The 26,660-nt window shown below is 37.9% G+C and overlaps 1 protein-coding gene across 6 annotated transcripts in view; it reads right to left on the bottom strand.

The window, feature by feature from the left end:
* Nipped-A (Transcription-associated protein Nipped-A) overlaps positions 1 to 26,660 on the bottom strand; it is a 494,348-nt gene that overhangs the window by 275,712 nt on the left and 191,976 nt on the right. For all 6 annotated transcript variants that reach the window (XM_069825168.1, XM_069825181.1, XM_069825178.1 and 3 more), the window contains exons 23-25: positions 21,978 to 22,163; positions 14,165 to 14,363; positions 3,342 to 3,631 (exon numbers count right to left, since the gene is read on the bottom strand). In XM_069825168.1, the coding sequence (XP_069681269.1) occupies positions 3,342 to 3,631; positions 14,165 to 14,363; positions 21,978 to 22,163 (675 nt within the window). The remainder of the gene's footprint in view (positions 1 to 3,341; positions 3,632 to 14,164; positions 14,364 to 21,977; positions 22,164 to 26,660) is intronic.

The following is a 26,660-nucleotide window of genomic DNA, read 5'->3' as shown; positions in this document are numbered from 1 at the left end:
CCATTCATAACGAATATTTCACGTCTCACATACATTCACTCACTCAGTGAAGGCGTTGACTTAGGTTATAATGGATTGACAATTAAACCTTTTCAGTTTGAACCCTTACCAGAACCAAGTTGTTCTAATCACTATGAGTACGAAATTCAAAATGGATGTTATTATTATTATTATTATTATTATTATTATTACAGTATATGCATGTGATAGGTCCTAAGTGTGTTAATAATAACTGACTGTAACGTATGAATATATATTTACTCGCTCTAAGCTGTATGTCAAACGGAACTACAACGCAGTCTTATGAAGCGATCAGTGGTTATGACATCAGAGCTTGCAGTAAAACCTTTAATATTTCGCAAACTAAAAGGCGTAGAGCGATGCGACAAATGCCGTTAATCCAAGTATTACTTTGGTAAACATCCTATAATATAATTGAAATATGGAATTTTATCGCGGACTGCTGCTTTAAAAATATGGTTTAATAATGCTGAATAGGTAAAGACTTTGTTTTAAACCGTTTACAACCCTGTAAGAATGGTTCATTAGATTCAAGGTGTCACACAACTTTGTATACTGGAAAGTTACATTTAATGCATACGTTTCAGGGGTTATCATAAAGGAATGAACTGGATGAACCCAGAGACATCTAGAGGACAGGTTACTAGACTATATAAAGCTGGACAGTGCTGATACAACTCAGTCTACATTACACTGCGCTATTATAACTTACTCAGTCAAACCAAAGAGTCTAGTGGAATGCGTCCTCGATCAGAAGTGTGGAGTCTTTTCATTACAACACATGTTCAATGGTAAAATAGAGGCAATTTGTAAATCTTGTAAGACTATTTATCATAATGCTTTGGCATCACAACTAAAAGAACATCTTATCAGATGTGGGCTTTGTCCTCAATCTGTTAAACAGGTAGCTTCAAATGATATATCGCAAGTAAAGAAGACAAAAAGAAATGTCAGAAGTTAATTTGCAGCCTATTGAGGTGTCTTGAAGGACATCATCTTCATCTACGCAATCATCAATACCTTCTGAGTCTTCTATCAGTGAATAACTCACGACAAATTCACAACAACCGTCTTCATCTGGACATACGCATACACATAAAACAACTAATAGTGAAATAGACGACACTGTTGCTAGGGCTATTTATGCTTCAGGTGCTCCACTATCTATGCTGAATTGAAAATATTGGCGGGAAGCTTTCCAGAAAATGTGGCTTGACTATGAGCCTTCTACTCATCACCTGCTTAGTGGACATTTGTTTACTGCAGAATAGTAGCGTGTAAAGACATTATTGTCGCAAGGAAGGTGGAATTTTCAAGTGCTCTTACATTGATTTTGAATGGGTAGACTGATGTATCAGGTAATAATGTTGTGAACTTTATTGTGGCAATTCCTGAGCCAATATTCTATGAAAGTGTAAGGCATGGCGAAGAAAAGGAAACTGCCCAGTATATTTCCTCTCATATCATTGAAGTCATTCATGAAATAGGGAGGAGAGGTTCGTTGTAGTTATCACAGACAATGCGCGAAATATACAGGCTGCACAGAAAAGAGTAGAGGAGCAATATAAACACATATCTTGCATTGGCTGTGCAGCATATAGCCTATAATTAATCTACTAATAAAGGACATAATGTCAATGAAAATGCTACAAGAGCACTTCTATCTAGCTAAGTGAAATTCTTTAAATTTAGCCATGTTTTCCATGTTTTATTGGAAAGCAAGAGGAGAAAGAAATATGATCATACCTCTGGGTTCCATCACCAACCTGCTAGGTAGATACTGTAATCTGTTTCGACAGTTTACTGAAGAATAAAGAGGCTGTTTTAGAAACTATTGTTTATCCAACTGTACATTACAATACACTTATGGCTTCTGTGTTAGCAGACGAAACATGGCAGAAATTTGATGAGACATGGTGTCTTTTATGAACAATGTCCGAAGCCATAATCAAGGTTGAAGCCAATAGTACTGTACTATTGGATGTACATGAACTTTTTGGTAATATTTCCAGGAAAAGTAGAAATTGTACTTCTAGAATATAATACATTGTATCCAGCAGACAAATTAGCCATTAAAGAAGCTGCAAACGTGAGGCACAAGTTTGTGTGTATAGCTATTCATGCTATGGAAAATATTTCGGATCCCTGATATGAGGCAAACTCTTAATGTTGAGGAAACAAAAGCTTTACACGTCATTTCGATGAGTAATCTGTTGGGATATGACAGTGGCACTATGATGGGAAATTTAGCGTCATTTCGGACAGCCGAAGGTTTTTTCAAACAGGGTAGTTTATGGACTGCAGCAAAACATGAGTTTCCTTCTGCTTGGTAAAAATGCTTATGTACTAAGCAACCTTTATGTTCATTTGCTTCTAGAATATTTTGAATGTACCATTTTCCTCAGAAGCAAGTGGGCGTAATTGGTCAGCTCACAGATGAATCCATACTCCATTGCCTCCCACTAAAACTGAGAAACTGGTACATGGGAGACACAAATAATGTCATCATGTGAAGGTGAATATGATTAATAGGCTATATTATGACTAGACTACCAGACTTTAATAAGAAGATACAGCTAAAATGGTACATTTTATGTTTGTTCAACAGATTAATAATTCATTTGTACTTTCTTTCAAAATTTATTTATTTACATTTCACTGTGATTTATACGTGAAGTAAAATTTTGATAGTATTTTCTTAGAATTAAAGTTTTATTTCAATTGTTTCAAGTATTTAAAGTTTTATTTCAGTCATTTCAAGTATGAGATTCACAGAATTTGATATTACATATTATAGAGATAAAATGAGTTTTTGTATGTTTGGGCTATGGATTTAAGAAATAAAATGCAATTTAACACATGTTTATAGGCTGCCTTTCCTTGCACTGAAATTGGCAACATAACCAATTCTATCAATTGTACCGGGTATTAAAAGGTTTAAAATCAAGGTTTCGTTTTTTATAAAATATACACAACACAGTTTTAAATATTGGCACAACTCTATTTGTGTGCTATACATTATTTTGTCCATTACTGATATCTAAATTTCATTACTGGTATCTAAATTCAATTTCAAATTGTAGGCCTTTTCTATGTAAAGTACTATTTATGAAGAAATTATAAATGAATGAATCTAGGGTTGCTAATGTGTTGGTAATCGTGGAGAAAGTGATTTTAAAAAATTTAATTCATTGCTGTGAATAGAGCTATTGCTAAGGATGGTGAAAGGAAAACAAGTTAAGATACCAATAATGGATAAATGAAATTCATGTTTTGTTAGAAAAAATTTAACGAATTTCAAATACTGTTGTGAGCGTTACCATCTCCATATCAATCTGGAAGCCTGCAATGAACTTCTTCATACATTCGAAGCCAGCCTCCTGCAGTTCCGGATTCGACTGCTCCAGAGCTTTGTAGAGCACTGGAAATATCTTCTCACGACAGGACTGGATGTAGTGACAAGCTGCCAAAGCTCGCAGTGCAGATTTGCGCAGGGGAACCAAGTTGCTCACAGACTTGTAGCAAGGCAGCTTGTTCAGGACAGCATCTTCTGCCTCACACAGTGATAGCAGTTCATGGAAAAACACCTTGTGCTCTACAATCGAGAGGTCTGCAAATGAAAGAATTTTTCCAGTATTATATAACAACTTGCAAAAAAGGAAATCAAATTACAACTGCAAAGTAGGGAAATTGACAAAAAAAATCCATTCGGAAATTAGTTAAAAAAGACAGCAGACACACAATAAAACACCAGTCTCCAAAATTAAACACAAGGAAAATCGTAGAAAAACATTAATAAGTGTTGGAAAAAAATACGATGAAAGAGTAATGGAATGGAGAAAAATTCTCTCAGGCACCGGGATTTGAACCCGGGTTTTCAGCTCTACGTGCTGATGCTTTATCCACTAAGCCACACTGGATACCCATCCCGGTGTCGGACAGAATCGTCTCAGTTTAAGTTCCAACTCTTGGGTTCCCTCTAGTGGCCGCCCTCTGCACTACGTCATAGATGTCTATGAACGTAGGACTGAAGTCCACACATGTGCTGAGGTGCACTCATTATGAGTGACTAGTTGGCCGGGATCCAATGGAATAAGCACCATCTTAAATCACGAAGTGATTTACGCATATCATATATATTATTTTAATGTACTGAAGTACATATGATATTTCCATGCAGATATTCTGCGTCATCATACGATGAAAGAGTAATGGAATGGAGAAAAATTCTTTCTGGCACCGGGATTTGAACCTGGGTTTTCAGCTCTACGTGCTGATGCTTTATCCACTAAGCCACACTGGATACCCATCCCAGTGTCGGACAGAATCGTCTCAGTTTAAGTACCAACTCTTGGGTTCCCTCTAGTGGCCGCCCTCTGCACTACGTCATAGATGTCTATGAACGTAGGACTGAAGTCCACACATGTGCTGAGGTGCACTCATTATGAGTGACTAGTTGGCCGGGATCCGATGGAATAAGCGCAGTCTTAAATCACGAAGTGATTTACGCATATCATATATATTATTTTAATGTACTGAAGTACATATGATATTTCCATGGAGATATTCTGCGTCATCATACGATGAAAGAGTAATGGAACGGAGAAAAATTCTCTCCAGCACCGGGATTTGAACCCGGGTTTTCAGCTCTACGTGCTAATGCTTTATCCACTAAGCCACACTGGATACCCATCCCAGTGTCGGACAGAATCGTCTCAGTTTAAGTTCCAACTCTTGGGTTCCCTCTAGTGGCCGCCCTCTGCACTACGTCATAGATGTCTATGAACGTAGGACTGAAGTCCACACATGTGCTGAGGTGCACTCGTTATGAATGACTAGTTGGCTGGGATCCGACGGAATAAGCGCTGTCTTATATCATGAAGTGATTTATTCATATCATATATATTATTTTAATGTACCGAAGTACATATGATATTTCCATGCAGATATTCTGCGTCATCATACGATGAAAGAGTAATGTAAAGGAGAAAAATTCTCTCCGGCACCGTGATTTGAACCCGGGTTTTCAGCTCTACGTGCTGATGCTTTATCCACTAAGCCACACCGGATACCCATCCCAGTGTCGGACAGAATCGTCTCAGTTTAAGTTCCAACGTATGATGACGCAGAATATCTGCATGGAAATATCATATGTACTTCGGTACATTAAAATAATATATATGATATGCGTAAATCACTTCGTCATTTAAGACGGCGCTTATTCTGTCGGATCCCGGCTAACTAGTCACTCATAATGAGTGCACCTCAGCACATGTGTGGACTTCATAGAAATCTATGACGTAGTGCAGAGGGCGGCCACTAGAGGGAACCCAAGAGTTGGAACTTAAACTGAGACGATTCTGTCCGACACCAGGATGGGTATCCGGTGTGGCTTAGTGGATAAAGCATCAGCACGTAAAGCTGAAAACCCGGGTTCAAATACCGGTGCTGGAGAGAATTTTTCTCCATTCCATTACTCTTTCATCATATGGTGACGCAGAATATCTGCATGGAAATTAAGACAGCGCTTATTCTGTCGGATCCCGGCCAACTAGTCACTCATAACGAGTGCACCTCAGCACATGTGTGGATTTCAGTCCTACGTTCATAGACATCTATGACGTAGTGCAGAGGGCTGCCGCTAGAGGGAACCCAAGAGTTGGAACTTAAACTGAGATGATTCTGTCCGACACCGAAATGGCTATCTGGTGTGGCTTAGTGGTTAAAGCATCAGCACATAGAGCTGAAAACCCGGGTTCAAATCCCGGTGCCGGAGAATTTTTCTGCGTTCCATTACTCTTTCATCGTATGATGACGCAGAATATCTGCATGGAAATATCATATGTACTTCGGTACATTAAAATAATATATATGATATGCGTAAATCACTTCGGCGCTTATTCCGTCGGATCCCGGCCAACTAGTCACTCATAACGAGTGCACCTCAGCACATGTGTGGACTTCAGTCCTACGTTCATAGACATCTATGATGTAGTGCAGAGGATGGCCACTAGAGAGAACCCAAGAGTTGGAACTTAAACTGAGACGATTATGTCCGACACCGGGATGGGTATCCGGTGTGGCTTAGTGGATAAAGCATCAGCACGTAGAGCTGAAAACCCAGGTTCAAATCCCGGTGCCGGAGAGAATTTTTCTCTGTTCCATTACTCTTTCATCGTATGATGACGCAGAATATATGCATGGAAATATCATATGTACTTTGGTACATTAAAATAATATATTTGGAAAAAAAGAAAGAAACCAACCAAGGACAGAAGTTATTGCTGCCTTCAAATTAGGCAACAAACATACCTGCCTAGTTGCTCACCTCTACGAAATTGGCATACAATCATGCGACAAATACACATATGCAGAGAACCCAACAGCAAAATGGACAACAACCACCTGCTAGTCTGTTCCAGTCTTGACAAAATTTACAAGAGGCAGGGAACATCAATGCACTCTATTGGACTGCTAGGCAACAAATGGACTTGTCCTCCAATGTTGGCTATTAGAAGAAGAAGAAGAAGAAGAAGAAGAAGAAGAAGAAGAAGAAGAAGAAGAAGAAATAACAACTATGCCAGTGGTTCCCGAACTTTTTGAAGAATTGATTCACTTTTGGGTGAGACTTCTGTATGCAACCCCCACTATCGAACTGATAGGATACTTAGGATACATTCGAAGAATATAAATCTCTGTAAAATCGAAAACAACGATAATTTTATTCAACATTAGTGGAAACCACCCAGAGAACGACCAAAACAGAAAAATATAGTGCATCAATGACACGAAATATTAACATCATTTACTTGTATAGTAGCCTATTTTGATGATATTTTTAAACACTCGAAACACTTTGAATAGTACGAGATTGCCAGGGATAAAATTGAAATATTTATAAAGAAACTTGGAATCTGATTTATATCACTTGACAAAAAAGCACGTGATGCATTCCAGTGTATTAAAGAATTCGTGGAAAATTTAGCTATGTAAACAAATACTGAGTTTATTTTTACGAATATGAAATTAAGTTTGCATTCAACTGGCTGAAATTATATAAAAAAAAAAAAGGAAAAATTATTTTAAATATGTAGGCCTATCTATCTACTGATGAAGTATTGAAGCTAGGCTTTTTCGAGAGTGTAAACTACTGTAGTCACATTCGAACCTTCAGAGGGGCGGACTGTGATTTTGATCATTATTTGGTAATTGGAGAATTAAGAGAAAGACTATCAGTAGTCATGTGAGTACAGCAACAAGTTAATATTAGGAGATTCAATATTACGAAATTAAAAGATGAGGAAACTGAGCAACATTACTTACTTACTTATAAATGACTTTTAAGGAACCCGGAGGTTCATTGCCACCCTCACATAAGCCTGCCATCAGTCCCTATCCTGTGCAAGATTAATCCAGTCTCTATCATCATATCCCACCTTCCTCAAATCCATTTTAATATTATCTTCCCATATATGTCTCGACTTCCCCAAAGGTCTTTTTCCCTCCAGCCACCCAACTAACACACTATATGCATTTCTGGATTTGCCCATACATGCTACATGCCCTGCCCATCTCAAACATCTGGATTTAATGTTCCTAATTATGTTAGATGAAGAATACAATGCGTGCAGTTCTGCGTTGTGTAACTTTCTCCATTCTTCTGTAACTTCATCCCTCTTAGCCCTAAATACCTTTCTAAGAACCTTATTCTGAAATACCCATAATCTCTGTTTCTCTCTCAAAGTCAGAGTCCAAGTTTCACACCATACAGAACTGGTAATATAACTGTTTTATAAATTCTAACTTTCAGATTTTCTGACAGCAAACTAGATGACAAAAGCTTCTCAAACGAATAATAACAGGCATTTCTCATATTTATTCAGCATTTAATTTCCTCCAGAGTTACTATTGCACCAAGATATTTGAATTTTTCCATCTCTTCGAAGGATAAATTTTCAATTTTTTATATTTCCATTTCGTACAATATTCTGGTCAAAAGACATAATCATATACTTTATCTTTTTGGAATTTACTTCGCTTTACTTGCTTCAAGTAACGTTTCCGTGTTTTCCCTAATCATTTGTGGATTTTCCCCTAGCATATTCACGTCATTTGCATAGACAAGAAGCAGATGTAACTCATTCAATTCCAAACCCTGTCTGTTATACTGAACTTTCCTAATGGCATATTCTAGAACAAAGTTAAAAAGTAAAGATGATAGCGCATCTCCTTGCTTTAGCCCTCAAAGCATCCGACAGAAACTGGTCTATATGGACTCTGCTGTACGTTTCACTGAGACACATTTTAATTAATCAAACTAGTTTCTTTGGAACACCAACTTCTATAAGAATATTATATAAAACTTCTCTCTTAACAAAGTCATATACCTTTTTGAAATATATGAATAACTGATGTACTCTACCCTTATACTCCATTATTTCAATGAAAGACGGGAAACAAGTTGTACACTTAGAAACAAAAAGAGAGATTACTTGAAGGAAATCTGAATGAGATAGAAATAAACAGTAAGAATAAAAACATCAGAGATTTCCATAAAGGCATAAAGAAATTTAAGAAAGGATATCAGGCAAGGGCAAACATGATCAAGAATGAGAATGGTGACTTGCTTGCAGACTCTCATTCCATCCTGAACAGATGGAAGAACTATTTTGGGCAACTACTAAATGTACATAGGCCAAATAGAAATGATTGGAATGATATTCAAATACCTGAACCTATACTTTCTGAAGTCAAAATTGCGATAGAAAAGCTGAAAATTACAAGTCTCCAGGTATCGATCAAATTCCAGCAGAATTAATACAAGAGTGTGGAAATGCATTATCTATTGAAATTGAAGAGTGTGATCCCAAAACACTTCGGACCATTTCTTAGTTCAGGCTAAATATAGACAGAAAATTTGTACACTCAGACACACAAAAGGAATTAGAAGAGAAAAATATGATATTAGTAAGATGAATGAAGTCGAGACTGTTAGTAAATTTCAGAATGAGATAGAAGTGAGGTTGAAAAACAAACAAGTGGATATAAGGAGTAGTATTGATGATCAATGGTGCGAACTGAGGGATGTGATGACTGAAGCAGCGAAATTGGTGTTTGGAAAGAAGAAAACTGACAACAATAAGAAGAATGGATCGATGAAGAAAGTAGATAAAAAATTAAAATAAGAAATGATGCTAGGATTAATTGGCTACTCAAGAAAACAAGAGTTAGTGCTGAGATTTATAAAATAAAGAGAAGAGGTGCAATGAAAATATGTAGAAGGAAAAAGAGGAAATATATGCAACAAATGCTGGTAGAACTTAATGAATGGGAAAAAGAGGAGACTAAGAAATTTTATACAAGAGTAAAAAATTTTAAGAAAGGATATCAGCCAAGAATTGACTACTGTCAGGATGTAGACGGGAAATCTGATTGGAGATAAGAATGAAATAAAGGAGAGATGGACAGAATATTTCTAGGAACTACTTGGGGGAAATAATAGAAATGAGGATAATGGTGAGAGTAGTGTGAATGCACAACATTACGAGAGTGAACAACAATTGGTACCAAATGAAGAAGAGATATCTGCAATGTACTCAATGAAGAATAATAAGGCTCCTGGTGACGATGGTATGGTAGCAGAACTATTTCAATGTGGTGGAAGAGGACTGGAATTACGTATTGTCAAACTTATCCAAGATGTATGGATTAAGGAGGAAATTCCAGATGACTGGAATAGAGTTGCACTTTTGCCAGTACACAAGAAAGGAGATAAAACTCTCTGTGAGAATTATAGGGAAATAGCTCTGCTAAACGTTGCATATAAAATTATGTCCAAGTTAATGGCGAATAAAATACCTAAGATTGCGGAAAATTTGGTTGGTGAATATCAAGGTGGTTTTAGGAAAGGTAAATCTACCAGCAATCAGATATTTATAATTAGAATCATTCTGGAAAAATGTTATGAATTTAATGTGGACCTTCATTTACTATTTATCGACTTTAAACAGGCATATGATAGTATTAATAAAAAGGCTCTTATAAAACCACTTGTGCAATTTTTTGTACCTAGGAAGCTGATTAGATTAATCCGAATGACATTAACAAATAGTAAAGGAAAAGTGATGATTCAAGGAGAAATTGCTGATGAGTTTGGCGTGAGGCAAGGTGATCCACTTTCCACAATATTATTTAATATTGTGTTGGAAAGAGTAATTAAAAAAATTGACATCAATCCTGGGGGCACAATATATAACAGAATGGTTCAAATTTTGGCATAAGCTGAGGATGTTGTATTGATTAGTAGATCTGTGCAAGAATTACAGTCGAGCTTTACCCAACTAGAACAAGAAAGTATTAAAATGGGTTTGAGAGTGAACACTAGTAAAACTAAATATATGATTGCTACAAGAAAGGAAGGTAGATGGATACACTGTAATAACATAATAATTGGAAAGAACAATTTTGAAAGAGTACAGAACTTTAAATATCTCGGGAGTGTGATTACTGATAATAATATGGTATTGACAGAGGTTAAAGAAAGATTACAGGCGGGAAACAGATGCTATTGGGCCTTAAGATCTAAGGATCTCTCAAGAAATGGGAAAAAGAAAATATATAGAACAATAATCAGGCTGGTGGTTACATACGCCTCCGAAACCTTTACTAATAAATGTGGAAAGGAAAATTGCAGCATGGGAAAGGGAAATTATGAGAAGAATATATGGGCCCAAAATGGAGAATGGAAAATTAGAACTAACAAGGAACTTTAAGAGATATATGGTGAACTGCATATAATGGGAGTAATTAGAAGCGCAAGGTTGAGATGGGCCGTCCATGTTGAAAGAAGCGAAGATGGATCATTACTGAAAAAGATTTATAGAGGGAAGCCGGATGATATAAGATGTGTTGGGAGACATAGGAAGAAATGGATTGAAGGCATTGAAGAAGATGGGTATAAGGGCATGGAGGAGAAGAACTCAGGACAGAAGAATTGCAGCATGACTTCTATTGCTAGGCAGGCTCTGTTCCTTCAAGGAATGTAATCGCCGTGAAGTAAGTAAGTAACTTCATTTAAGTTAACCAAAACCATTCTCCTTTCTCTTAAATTTTCTAATGAGGACATTAACAAAATTTGTCTAATGGTATTGAGAGATTCATTATCCATTTTACACAATCACTTGTATAACACTACGTAATATTATTTTTTTACTTCATTTCATTACTCTTACTTACTTTCATCTCATGTTTCTCCGAAATCAAATTGTACTTTATTTTTAAATTTATCATTGTTCTGTATTCTCTCCGCAAATCATATTGTATCTTATTTTTAACTTAAGCTCTGCTTTGTATTATGAATCCTAATGGTCAGGCGTGAACTTTTTTTACTCAGAATAGTGAACACTACCACCACCTAAAATATTTACTATTCCTTCGGAATTATCCTGTACATGAATATAGATTATAAAATGGGTTACACTGACTTCTGTACTTTCACTTAACTATACAACATTTTTGGGTGTCCTGTATTTCCTCAAAATCTCTCAAATGAAAAAATTCAATAAATCTTGCAATATCCGAGACCCATTTATATTATTTACTTACTTACTTACAAATGGTTTTTAAGGAACCCGCAGGTTCATTGTCACCCTCACATAAGCCTGCCATTGGTCCCTATCCTGTGCAAGATTAATCCAGTCTCTATCATATTCCACCTCCCTCAAATCCATTTTAATATTATCATCCCATCTTTGTCTCGGCCTCCCCAAAGGTCTTTTTCCCTCCAGCTTCCCAACTAACACACTATATGCATTTCTGGATTCGCTCATATGTGCTACATGCCCTGCCCATCTCAAACATCTGGATTTAATGTTCCTAATTATGTCAGGTAAAGAATGCAATGCGTGCAGTTCTGCATTGTGTAACTTTCTCCGTTCTCCTGTAACTTCATCCCTCTTAGCCCCAAATATCTTCCTAAGAATCTTATTCTCAAACACCCTTAATCTTTGTTCCTCTCTCAAAATGAGAATCCACGTTTCACTACCATACAGAACAATCGGTAATATAATTGTAGAATAACTCTTCTCGGGTTCTCAGCCAGGTGAGTTGGAGATTAGCTTCCAAGCTTTCGAAGGCTAGCTCTGCCATCTTCTTCAGGGACGAAGTGATGTGGGACCACGTCTAGCCGGTATATATGCAAAAGTAGGGCTTCCCGCTGCGGGCCAATCAGGAGCTAGTTCCTAGTCCCGACCGCCAGGCGCATTCTGGTTGGTGGACGTGGCAGCCAATCAGGAGCTACTAGCTGGTCCCGACTGTCTGCCGTGTGCTGGTGGTCTAAGCGTATTGATGGCAGGTTTCCATGCTGTACTCAGCTGTAGACACCCCCGTCTCTGTTGAAATTATTGCCATCTAGCTGGATTTCGATGGCTTCCTTGATAACTAAGTCCCAGTAACCTGATGTCTTGTCCAAGATGGTAGTGGCGCTGAAATCTATCTTGTGGCCAGTTTCTAGGCTGTGTTGGGCTATTGCAGACTTAACAGGATAATATAGTCTTATGCTGCGTTGATGTTCCTTGCAGCGTTCCATAATAGTTCGTCCCGTCTGCCCGATGTAGCATTTCCCACACTCACAAGGTATTCTGTAGACACCAGGTGTCCTGAGGCCAAGGTCGTCCTTAACTGGTCTCAGCAAGTTCTGGATCTTTGTGGGCGGCTTATGGATGGTTTTAATCCCGTGTTTTCTTAGCATTCTGCTAATTTTGCCCGAGATGGGGCTGTAGAATGGGATGTATGCCATGCCCTTTGTCTCCTCTTGTTCCTCGGCAGGTGGTTTGTCCGAAAAGGCCCTTCTGAGGGCCAAGCCGATTTCCCTGTTGCCGAAGTTGTTCTGTAGGAACGTCTTACGTAGGTGACAGATCTCAGAAGGGAGACTCTCTTTGTCCGAAATCCCTCTCGCTCTGGGTAGAAAAGTCGACAGGACCGTTCGTTTCTGTGCCGGATGGTGGTGGCTGTGTCCATTCTTCTACACTTCTTCGACTCTTCTACACAGGGCGAGAGGGATTTCGGACAAAGAGATTCTCCCTTCTGAGATCTGTCACCTACGTAAGACGTTCCTACAGAACAACTTCGGCAACAGGGAAATCGGCTTGGCCCTCAGAAGGGCCTTTTCGGACAAACCACCTGCCGAGGAACAAGAGGAGACAAAGGGCATGGCATACATCCCGTTCTACAGCCCCATCTCGGGAAAAATTAGCAGAATGCTAAGAAAACACGGGATTAAAACCATCCATAAGCTGCCCACAAAGATCCAGAGCTTGCTGAGACCAGTTAAGGACGACCTTGGTCTCAGGACACCTGGTGTCTACAGAATACCTTGTGAGTGTGGGAAATGCTACATCGGGCAGACGGGACGAACTATTATGGAACGCTGCAAGGAACATCAACGCAGCATAAGACTATATTATCCTGATAAGTCTGCAGTAGCCCAACACAGCCTAGAAACTGGCCACAAGATAGATTTCAGCGCCACCACCATCTTGGACAAGACATCAGGTTACTGGGACTTAGTTATCAAGGAAGCCATCGAAATCCAGCTAGATGGCAATAATTTCAACAGAGACGGGGGTCTACAGCTTAGTACAGCATGGAAACCTGCCATCAATACGCTTAGACCACCAGCACACGGCAGACAGTCGGGACCAGCTAGTAGCTCCTGATTGGCTGCCACGTCCACCAACCAGAATGCGCCTGGCGGTCGGGACTAGGAACTAGCTCCTGATTGGCCCACAGCGGGAAGCCCTACTTTTGCATATATACCGGCTAGACGTGGTCCCACATCACTTCGTCCCTGAAGAAGATGGCAGAGCTAGCCGTCGAAAGCTTGGAAGCTAATCTCCAACTCACCTGGCTGAGAACCCGAGAAGAGTTATTCTACATCAAACGCCGGGAAAGCCTCAAGTCATACATTGGTAATATAACTGTTTTATAAATTCTAACTTTCAGTTCTGACAAGAGACTACTTGATAAAAGCTTCTCAACCGAATCCCATTCATATTATTAGTGCTCCAAATTAAAAAATTAACGTTATTATTACGAAAGAAGTCATGTGTATACATATAGTATCAAAGAACACACTGTGACTCACCAATGGTAAAGAGTCGTGGCTCCAATGTAGTACAGAATGTGTTTCCATCCATAATGCCAATTTGTGCATTGGCAGGCTGGTGACGCAGAAGGTGTTTCTTTGGTGGAATCATGTCCTGCAGAACTTCTTTGTGTGGTTCCATCACCTCTGTCACTGTTTTATTCTGAATGCGAGCCAGAACTTCCAGTGAATGCATTGCCTATAAATAACATAATTTGAATAACTGAGAATAACCTACAGCAGAGGTATTCAATCTTTTTTTGTTAGTGTACCCACAAAATACATTTTGTTTTACCCTCGTACCCCCAAACTGCATTGCAATTATACGAGGGGTGTTTCATATTGATTTACACTTTCAAATTTCCCACCATCCATGGTCCGCCATTTGGATTGTCATTACAGTTGCTAGCATATAATACATTGGTCTGCCCGCAGGTGACAGCATGATAAAGAGGAGTGTAATTCCTACAAACTACAGTGCATTTCTTCAGCTGCTGTCATTACGTGAGTGGACAGCATGGAGAATGATCATCAAGGACAGCGCTGGATGACGTGGTTTCTGTAGAAAGAGGGTGTAAACACTGCAGAGATTCACAGGCGATTGGTGGCAGTGTGTGGTGAGCATGCATCATCACGAAAACCGTGTACAACTGGGTGGATGGCTGGAAATGTGGCCGCACATCAACGGAGAAGGGAACCAGTTCTGGAAGGAAAATGACTGTGACGCCAGTCAACATCTCTAGAGTGGAGTGGCATATTCTGGAGAACAGGTGCATCATATTCTCGAAACTGGAGGCGGCCACAGGATTTGCCAGAATAACTCTGCACCGCATAGTGCATGAACACCTTAAGATGGGGAAGGTGTCTACCAGGTGGGTCCCTAAGTCCCTGACTGCTGCACACAGACAACAGTGCAAGGACATGAGCAATGGTCTTCAATGCTACAGCCAGGATCCAGAAGGCTTCGTGTCCAAACTCGTGACTGGCGATGAGACTTGGTTCCATTACCATGAGCCAGAGACCAAAGCCCAATCAATGCAGTGGAAGCACAAAGGCAGCCCCACACCGAAGAAGTTCAGAACAGTGCCATCAGCAGGCAAATGTATGGCCACAGTCTTTTGGGACACTGATGGAATCATCCTCATTGACTGGCTCCAACCAGGGAGCACCATTAATAGCAAGGCGTATGTAGCAACGCTTCGGAGCTTGCACTGTGCAATTCAAAAGAAACGGCCAGGAAAATGGGCGAAAGATGTGCTCCTGCAACATGACAACGCTCGTCCCCATACGATTCGGACACCATGACTGTCATCGCTGAGATGGGGTTCCAGGTGCTGCCACACCCATCGTATTCTCCTGACTTGGTCTCTTCTGATTACCACTTATTGAAGAAGAATTACTGGAGAGCCTCAAAGTCAACTGCCAACCAACTGATTTCAGATCTCGAGTCCTATTTTGACAATGGATGATGAATTGCTCTCTACATCAGCCCCACTTCCTAGCCTGGCACTGTTCACAAATGAAGCACTGTTCAACTAATGAAACAGTCATATTTGGGCAGAAGAAAACCCCAATGTTGCTGCAGTTGATCATCATCAGGAGCAATTTCCTGTCAATGTATGCATCATTGGCAATCACTTAATTGGGACATATGTCCCACTATGACAACTGAATGGGTACAATAACTGTAAAGCAGATGTGGATGTAAAACAAACGAGAGCAGATACGTGGAACCTCGATGCATCGTTCCCGTTATCGTCGTTTTCCCGCCTTTTTCGTCCGCTTTTTTTGGTCCTGGAAATAGTCCCATATAAATAACGTTATTTTTTCCCGGTTCCATCGTTCCTCAAATTATCGTTTTATCGCATCAATCGTTGAGAAATCATGGTCCCGACGTCATATTTTCCCACATGGATAGTTTTCTTTTACTTTGAAAGGACGAACTTTTTACCCTTCATTATTATCTTTGAATTATATTTCGATATAGTCCCACGCCGTGGCGTCGCGGTCTAAGGCATCCTGCCTAGGACTCGCGTTACGGAATGCGCGCTGGTTCGAGTCCTCATGGGGGAAGAAATTTTCTCATGAAAAATTTCGGCCAGTGTATGGGACCAGTGCCCACCCAGCATCGTGATGCACTTGGGGAGCTACGATAGGTAGCGAAATCCGGTTGCGAATGCTAGCTATAACGGCTGGGGGGATCATCGTGCTAACCACACGATACCTCCATACTGGTTGGATGATCGTCCACCTCTGCTTAGGCATGTGGGCGTGAGGCCAGCAGCCGGCTGGTCGGTCTAGGCCCTTCACGGGCTGTAGCGCCACGGATTATTATTATTATTATTATCTTTGAAGTAAGAGGATGCAGAAGATGCGATCCGCAGGCTGTGTCAAACTTCGCGGAGAAACGTAAAATGTATTACGCCGCCATGATACGTGACGTGATTCGTCATCTTAATGCAGTGCGCGAATTCTCCACGTCTGTTAATGCGGAAATAAGTTACGTGTGTGATCTGTGCTATGAAGACAGATATTAGATTCTGAAAAGAAATGCAATTTTATAGTAACTTATTGATTAATCATAATTTTCCACACAAGAATGATATGGATGTGTATAAACACTTGATACAATTATTATGGAATATATTACGCAGTCGTCTTACTTAACGAGATTTGTCTTAATGCTGCGACTTGTTTATAGTCGGCTGTCCTACAACACAGACGCCGATCTCCACAATGACAAGTGTTTCTGTACATTGTTTATGTTCAACACATGTTTATACACTTAGATATGTACAGGAAAAATATCTTTGTGGGGTTACTAAAGAGCAAGACAAGTTTCGACATTATTTTCGTGCGATTTGATAGGCCTATAGGCTTAATTTGTGACGCAAGTTCTAGTTGAATATAATGCAACAATATGGGTTAATGGAAGCCCGCCTACTTCAAAGAGTAGTATTAATTTTATGGGAATGGATTTGTGGTAATACTTACCTGTATTCTGAATGTATCATGAATCTAGGTTTATGATTTTCACATAGGTACTCATTTCTGTCTAAATTATCAGTAACGACCAACATCTCATAAGGAATAGCGAACTAATTTCTAGTTCGTACGTCATCCTCATAACACGCACGACTTGTGCGAGGTGGTAAAACTCCACCTTTCTGTTTACTTCAGTATCGTTATCAGAAATTCACTATAGAATTCAGGCATAAAATGTGCACGAAACGAAAGCTAATTGCAGATTTTTTTCTGCAAAAAATAGTGTACAATATGTTCTAATAAAGGTACATTCAGTGTAAACACTAACCATTCGGTTGTTCATTTTATATCCTATTGCAGTAAACAATAGCTTTTTTTTATCGCAAGTTTACAAACAAGAATAAAATATTACGAGACATGTTCAATATGATTTTATATTATTTATGATTATTGTTAAAAATTAAATGCATCGATTATGTGGGCATTCCCCCTTCAGTAAATCATCTAGGGAACAGTAGGATATGTTCATAACTGTTGCGTCTATTATACGCCTAAATACGGTAATTTTTATGGTTTCCCGGTATTATCGTTTTCTCATATTTATCGTTTTTATTCTCTGTTTCCCAAAAAAACGATGGCTCGAGGTTTCACTGTACACTTTAGTACTACATCACAACAGTACTTGGATGGTGCTTTTCCAGACTGTTGAAGAGGAAGTCTGGGGGGGGGCAAGGTGTATGGGCCACCCCAATTCCCAGACTTGACGTGACACCCCTAGACTATTTCTTCTGATGTCATGTGAAAAGTCATGTCAATGAAAAACATGTGGATGATCCAGCCGAGCTACTGGCCAGGATACTTGCTGTAGCTGATGTGGTCCACAAAATATCTGGGATCTATGAAAGGGTGCGCCAAAGGTTCATTTGCTGATATAGTGCCTGCATTCACATTACCAACTTCGAAAAACTTTTCTACGTTTATGTTAAAAATCTCATACTTCATAAATGTACAAGTTCTGTTATCAATTAAAACGTATTAAACAACAACAACAACAACAACAGCAGCAGCAGCAGCAACAAGAAGTTGGCCAAACTCGACATCAGTTCCTATTAAAATGTTATTTTATTGGATCCTCTAGGTATGCTTGGATCAAACCTTTTGGGACATTCTGTATATTATTACAAACATAACTTTTATAACCCCATTGCCAACTTTACAACATTTCATAATTCTTACATTCAGGAAAACATTTACTCAACAAATTTTCAATAGATTCAAAGAACTTAACTGTGAGGAATGTTACAGTAAGTTAAATATCTAGTTTTTTGTATTGGTACTTAGTAAATTAACTGTTCAATAAGTGAATTACTGGAAGAATTTTCTTAGCTGAATTAGGTCAATTTCCCGGTAAAAAGCTTTGCAGTTATCACTGTGTTCTCATAGAAGGTTCAGAAACTGCACCATCACAGTAAATTAAGATTTTCAGATAGTTTTTCTTTATTATTTCATACTCATAGTTCTATTAATATTCTCCTTCCAGCCATTCTACCACTTGTGGTTAGGATTATGTCTAATACATGGGTCATTCAATAATTAGTGGCAACAATGTTTGTATGTGGCTCCTGGTATGAATGATTCTTCACATACTTAAGAAGAAGTTAAAGATAAGGAAAATCTGTGCTCGGTGGGTTCCACACAATCTTAAAGAAGAAAACATGTGGCAGAGAATGAAAACAGCGAGACTGCACTTAAAACACTATGGACATAAAGGTGAGCATTTCATTCAACATATCATAACTTATATGAAACCTGGGTTCGGTTCGATGCTATCAACCGAAATTGAAGAGACAATCAATGAGTGGCGGCACAATGATTCCCATGGCCAAAAAAGTATTCGCAAGAACAGGATCCACTTAAAGTCATGTTCATTGTTGCTTATGATTTTGACAGTGTCCTTGTCACTCATTCAGTTCCTGTGGGAAATCATGTGAATGGTGCATATTACGGTTACTTTCTGGAACACCATTTACGACCAGCTGTGCGCAGTAAATGTCCTAATCTCCTGAATTCTCATCCTCTTACATAGCTGCCCTGTGGTTAATTTACTTCGCATATGGAACTGGGAAATTCTGGAGCATTCTCCATACTCCCCAGATATGAGCCCATGTGATTTTGACCTTTTCGCGAAAATGAAATTACCACTTAGAGGAGTTCGCTTTAGAACCAGACAGGCAATTATAGCAACAGTAGAGCAGTCTAACTGAAGATTAGTACAACAAGGCGCTATGGATGAAATCCGTCATCTCCCTGAGGTGTGGAGGTGGGTTCTTCATGTTGGAGGAGATTACTTCCGAGCACTGCAACAATGTGACTGTTCAAAAAATGTTTTCTTTGTTGTTAATTCAAATGTTGCCACTAATTACATTATATATTATTTGTTGTATATAGTAACTTTTGTTTAGTGTGTAATACTTTTTTTTTACTTAAATAATTTCTTCTCCTTTAGTCACAGGGATTAGGCCTATTGGCCTGTTCTGTCTTCGAAGTTCAAGTAATTTCTTTGTGTTATAATATTAAAATTGAGTGATATGTGTATTCCTTGTAGTTTTATATAGAGTGTAGTGAGTTTCTTGAGTTTATGTAATCTTACATGGACTCTAACACAGCTGTGGTAAATGAAAGCTAAAATATGTTGTGGAATAACTCTGTATTATCTAATGTAAAATAAAAAAAACTTTATTTGGATAAAACTTTCTTATTTTCATTATAACGTACTTTTCAAAATAAAGTATAAATAATATTATTTTCTGATTTACATTATATTGAGATTTCACTGTACAGTCAATATGATCTCCAACCTTCAGAAGGAGACAATGTAATAAAAAGGAAATTTTTAATAAAGAGAGAAATATCAATGAAAAATAAGGAGAATACCAATTTCGGAGTAGAAAGATTAACAATTGTGCATTTTCGCATTGCATATTGAGAACTTCCATTAATGTTGTATAAAGGAAGAATGATTTGATATCTAAAAATACATTATGAGTGTAATATTCTTACTATGCTCCTCCATATTCTCATTATTCTATACTTGATGCACAGCTGGGATATGGCATTGTTCTGCGAATGGCAGAAATCATATCTTACTTTACAACTGGGTTAAATGAAGTTCTTTCTCTCCCCTCTTGGCCAAATAACCTCCTGATTCTCCTCTATTCTTTTGACTTTGACAGATGAGGGGGAACTGAAATATAATGTACAACAAGATTTTAAGTAGTTATTTAGCTTTGTTTTTCTCATAATTTATATCCTACAAACTATTGAGATTTACCCACTGACATGAGAATCGAATCATTCTTGCTAGAAACAATGTAGACGCAAGCTAAGTGCTACACTTTATGCACAATACTACGTTTCCCATCAAAATATTCCAGATAAAAGGGATACACGTAATACATAAAATCTGCAACCAGCAACAGAATATAAAATAACATTGTAGAAGTTAAAAAAAAAAAAAAAATTATCAACTTAAAAAATTTTCGTATGTAATAATGAAATGATCAAAGCAATGATAACATAAAAATGAAATATATTTGCATTACAATGTATGGAATTTTTGTGGGGGATTTAAAATATGTATGCAAAACTGAAACTGAAAAGTGCACTAAACTGAAGTTTGCTATACTGTGACAATACTGTAATAATTTTTTAAGTACAAGCCCAGAAGATTTCTACAGACGACTTCCCAAACCATCACATAAACTATATAACCACGATGTGGTGTGTTCAACAATGTTACTTTTATTCATAATCTTGCCTTGCAGAAATAATTGCAGACGTTTATATTTGCTGTTACGTATAACATTATCCAGATATTGAAGTTTTAGCCTTTTGATTGTAAAAATAACTTCATAAGACATTTCCATCTTGTACAACTCCTCATGGTTAGGTACATGCATCATATGTCGGTAAATCCACATGTCAAAGGTTTCCACACATTTTAAAGTATCCTGTTTTAGTGTTCATCACTCAAGGTCGTAAGAGTAGAATAATACAGGAAAGAAAGACGTATGAGTGAACATTTCTCATTTGCAATTGCAGGGATAGATCTGATGAAATAAAAAGTTTACTTTTTTATTTCTATGAATACTGCTCTAGCTTGTTCAGTTGTGGCCAAGATTTCTTGTCCATGTTCAGCTTGAGTGTTTATCCAGGTCCCTAGATATTTATAAATGTTGGACTTGTTCTGCTTGGATGTTATTAGGTTTTAATAACAGATAACTTGCTTACAATCAATAGTTTGGTCTTCTTTATATTAAAGCTAAGCCTGAACTTCTTGCTCACACAATTCAATTCATTCATCATGTTTTGCAAGTCCTTCAAATTATCTGCCAGTATCATACTATCATCCGCATACCTGATGTTATGTCAGTCACTCCATTTATCAATATCCCTGTTGTCAATGTTCAAATGCTTCACTTTCTGAATAGATGCTGAAAAGAAAAGATAATAAAATACAGCCCTGCCTAACATCACGATGTATTTCGGCCTCTAAAGAGTAAGCATTCTCACATATCAGACGTGCTTTATAATCCCCAAAAAAATGTATTATAAAATAATGGCAATTGATTTAAGTTTCGGTGTGTATATTAATGGTTTCTTTATGTAATAAAACTTTTGAGTCAAGCTGTGTATAATGTGCATCATTCATTGCTTTCCTTTTAACATTTTTACTTTTCTTCATATTTCATGTTTTATTCCATTCTCTTCAAAGTTGTGAATCAAATGCTTAATGCAAATGTAAACACAATTTACTCCTTCTACTTACCTGCTCTCTTACAAGTGTATTGGGACTTGTCACTTGTCGCACAAGCTCATGAGTGACTTCGAACAGACTCTTCTGTTGTGCGTTCACAATGTCATCATTAGTTCCATCCCGTTCTACTGGGGCAGCACAGCTGATCAGCATCTTCTCCAGGTTTGCCTTCGCCATATCAATTGCACCACTTGAAACCTGTAATAATAATAATGAACAATTACATTAATTCACAATAATTATGTAAGATTATACCTGTACTTACTGCAGAGATTGTACAAGTGATGTTAAATAGTAGCTATACAGTATTTATGTACATATTATGTTACAATTTTCCAATATCTGTTCAAAATCAAACTACTAACTTCCTTCTAGATTAAGGCATGTTGTGCGCACGCATGCACACAGAGAGAGAGAAACCTAATCTTCTGTATGATTACAAATAAAGTGTTCACATGTGCCACTGTATAACGAAATAATTACATGCTGCACACAAAGATTAAGCTAAAAATAATGATTCAGAGATAGTTTATGTATAGACATTTAAATTATTACATTATTTATTTTAATGTTACAAACATTCAGTTATGCTATATAGACAAAAGTAAAAGTTGTTTCTGAAGCAATCCTTCGAAGAATGTTTAGACCTTAAGGAGGGGTAGAAGGTGGGTGGTGGTAGCACGAAGGGGAATAATCCCATCAGCAAATATTCCTGCTACCTACTACAGGAGTAACACATCATAGAAGGTAGTGATGATTAATGGTGAATTTCCACAATGGAAATGGGAGTACACCGTGAAAAATCTGTCCTGAACACATTTTTATCCATCACTAATTTCACTTGGATTCACCAGAATTTGAACCTGACAGGGAAACTATTAACGAGCTCATGTCGAAATTTCCCCTCTTCTAAAATTACGCACATTGGTAAAACTGCAAAACAGATAGACAAAAAGTACTCATGCTAACTTACTGTAAGGCTGCGAAATTAAAGTTTGAATAAAAGATCAACGAAAAATCAAGCACCTCTGGCCTTGAGTAGATAGGCTTCCTCGGCTCACAAAGTGCATTGAGTGCACCAAATTACCTCACATGACAAGTGACGAGGTGGGTTTTCACAAGGATGGCAACTCAAGTACGTGCCATTCTTTCTTAAACTGCAATGACAGGATATAAGTACAATTGGACCGAGTACACTTGTATGAGCCACTCTAAGACATGGTTGACACATATCACTAATCAGATCATTTGAAAAATGGCGGCTATAGTTCTGGAGTATAGGAAGTGTCACATCATGTTGATTAAGGAGCTAGAAATACATCAAACTCTTTCCTGTCATACAAGAAACAAAATAAGTTTGACCCACAAATAAATTCTAAGGTGTGATGGACTGGGTGCATCCACTAATTTAACTTTAATCCTGGATGAAAGGTGGATAGAAAAGAGAAAAATTCTCTCTGGCACCAGGACCCGAAACCAGGTTTTCAGCTCTATGTGCTGATCCTTTATCCACTAAGCCACACCAGATTCCAGTTCCGATGCTGGATCGAATCCCCTCAGTTTAAGTTCTATCTTTCAGTTTTCCCTTTGATGGCCTACCCTCATATACTGTGTCACAGAACATATGACAGTGGCACAATGTCCAACACACTATGTACAGAGGTGTACTCATTACGGGTGAAAAAATTGGCCAGGATCCAACGGGATGAGCACCGTCTTGAATCACTAAGTGATTACTTACGTATATCATATTATTATGATGTACCAAAGTACATATGCTATTTCCATCCAGAAATTCTGCGTTACCACATGATGAAGGATGGATAGAACAGAGAAAAATTCTCTCTGGCACCAGGGTTTTCAGCTCTACATGCTGTTGCTTCATCCATTAAGCTACACCGGATTCCAGTTCCGATGCTGGATTGAATCCCTTCAGTTTAAGTTCTATCTTTCAGTGGATAAAGCATCAGCACGTAGAGCTGAAAACCCGGATTTGGGTCCCGGTGCCAGAGAGAATTTTTCTCTGTTCTATCCATCCTTCATCATATGGTAATGCAGAATTCCTGCACGGAAATATCATATGTAATTTGGTACATCATAATAATTTAATCCTGGGGCCAAGGTTCTCTAATCACTTTTTACTAAAAATTAATGCTTCTTTATGTGAAGATAAAAATAACATGAAATGACATTCTATTCAAAACTGGCTATAAAAATTTCCATCTTACATAAGATTAAATGACAATATGAGAGCTTAACTTACACATTGTATGTTCCCAAAAACTGCAGTTTAAGATAGATCAATATGTAGATATGTAATTATGTCTGGAATCAAATATTTTTTATGACAAAGTTTTAAGGCTTAATGAAATCTACATGAATTATTCTGCAAAATTTATGGCAACCCTAGCTGCTACAGGAATAGAGAAAATATGAAATTACCGGTACTTTATTTTTTTGTGGAATCTTTATTTTTAATGTAGCAGTGAGTCATGGAGTGTCTGCACAGTGTATACATGTTCTTGTGGCAGTTTAATTAAATTTACATCATTGAAGTTTTCAGATTCGATTGAATATGGTGTTGTAAAGGTAAAGAAGAAGATTTTTTATTGCACTAGTGAATAGTACAAAAACAAAGCAATTAATAGTTGGTATTTAATTTATTTAATGCTCAATCTAACCTAAAATTTTCTAAATAAGGTTTACGCTATACTGCTGAGGCTTGCACATCCTTGTTTTTGTATTCAGAGTCTAAAGTTCCATATCATTTTTTCTGTTTTGTACAGATCGACAAACTATAATGTTTCATGCTCTTTCCATTTTCTTGAGCAAGACCCTTCCAATGCTCTGTTATCCACTATCTGTTAATTCACACTCGTATCTGATCATACTCCCGAAAGTTGAGCACAGTCCTAGTCCACTTGTATCAGAGCTCAACATCCAAGTGCACTCGTATCACCTATTGTTACAATACGAGTATCATCTGACTGCACTCGTATCACTTGTTACTACAATATGAGTAGCATCCGAGTGACCATCCAAGCAAAACTGATCCGACTGCACTTGTATCCTGACAATGCGACTTTAATGTAACATTCAGATTTAAGTTTTAAGGGGGGAGACAGGTGAAAATTCATCATTTCTGGCCAAAAATCACATTTTTCATTTTTCTCATAAAAAAATAACTTACACTTTAAAGAATGTATTCCCAAAGTTTCAGGTAGTTACGCTGTCGAGAACCGGTCATAAATCAGCCATTTTTAAATAGCTGCGCTTTAAATGCCTCCGCCGATTACAACTAGTGGGCGTACTCACCGTTACGTACTGCAGCAACTTCAGAAAATAGCCCTGTTTTCGCTAAAAGAATGTATTGTTATGTTGGTTCTCTTTCTGTTGAGTAGCCGAGAACCTTTTGAAGAAGTTTAGTGTGATTTGCAATAGATGGCAGAGTGGAAAAAGATCTTTGAGTGTGATTTACAACAGATGTCAGTGTTGAGAAAATAATTGAGAGAAGGGAAGTATTTTTTTTCTCTTTCGCTTTACTCTGATACACTGGTGGCTTCAGTGCATTGAAACGAAACCATCCTTGTTTACAAGCTGTACAGGTCATGCTTTCTTCTAAAGTTTTATTTTGGGAGGTTATATTCTGCAGTTGTAACACGTGTTTCAGTTTGTTGCTTTGTGGTTGCAGTGTGTACTTTATTCTTTTCTATATAATTATAGTGTAATAAGTTCTTCTTTAGTGTATATAGTGTTGTGAGTCCTTATTTAGTGTATTTTATATAATTACATAGCGTTATAAATTTAGGTATAGTTTGTTGGATAATATTTCAACATGGCTAGAAGAAAATCTATTTCAAATAGAAATAAAGCAAAGGCACTAAAGAGGTGGACAAATAAAAATGAACCTGTTGTGCAGTGTAGTGACAGCACTACTGTGGATAATAGTGAATATATTGTAGCATGTGATGCAAGTCAGTCCACTGAAACAAAACCTAATCTTAGACAGCAAAAACTTGAAGCTAGTAATAGTGCTGATCAGTTTGAATCTACTAGTAGTGAATGTAAATATATTGTTGTGGATTGTACAGTTTTGTCAGACTTGGTGCAAGATCTGAAATGCAATGACTGCCATAATAAGACATTAAAAATAGATATAGGCAAAGAACAGAATGGCTTTGCCCATGACATACAATTAAAATGCATTCAATGTGAAGACATTAAAAAATCTATATACAACTTCTAAGCGTTTGGAAAATAAGACCAAGCGACCTGCATTTGATGTGAACCAACGAATGACGCAGGCATTCATTAGATTAGGTAAAGGGCATGCAGGACTGCAACATTTTTCCATGATAATGAATATGTACTGTATGTCCAAGTATTCATTCAATGAACATTCGAAACTTCTACTAGGGGCCACAACAGACGTTGTTGCCAATATATTGACAGATATACGAAGTGAAGTGAGAGGTGCGTATGCTGATCTCATAGTAGATGGAGAAATTCCACCCATATTAGATATTGGGGTAAGTTATGATGGAACTTGGTTGACTCGCGGTCACTCCTCAATGTATGGTGTAGGATGCGTCATTGATATTCTGACTGGATATGTCATAGACTATCAAGTCATGTCGAAATCATGTCGCAAATGTGTTCATGCAAGACAACGATACAAGAACCCTCAGGACTTCA

Source organism: Periplaneta americana, chromosome 1 (genome assembly GCF_040183065.1).
Source record: "Periplaneta americana isolate PAMFEO1 chromosome 1, P.americana_PAMFEO1_priV1, whole genome shotgun sequence".
NCBI lineage: Eukaryota > Metazoa > Arthropoda > Insecta > Blattodea > Blattidae > Periplaneta > Periplaneta americana.
This window is presented reverse-complemented; position numbering and strand designations above follow the sequence as displayed.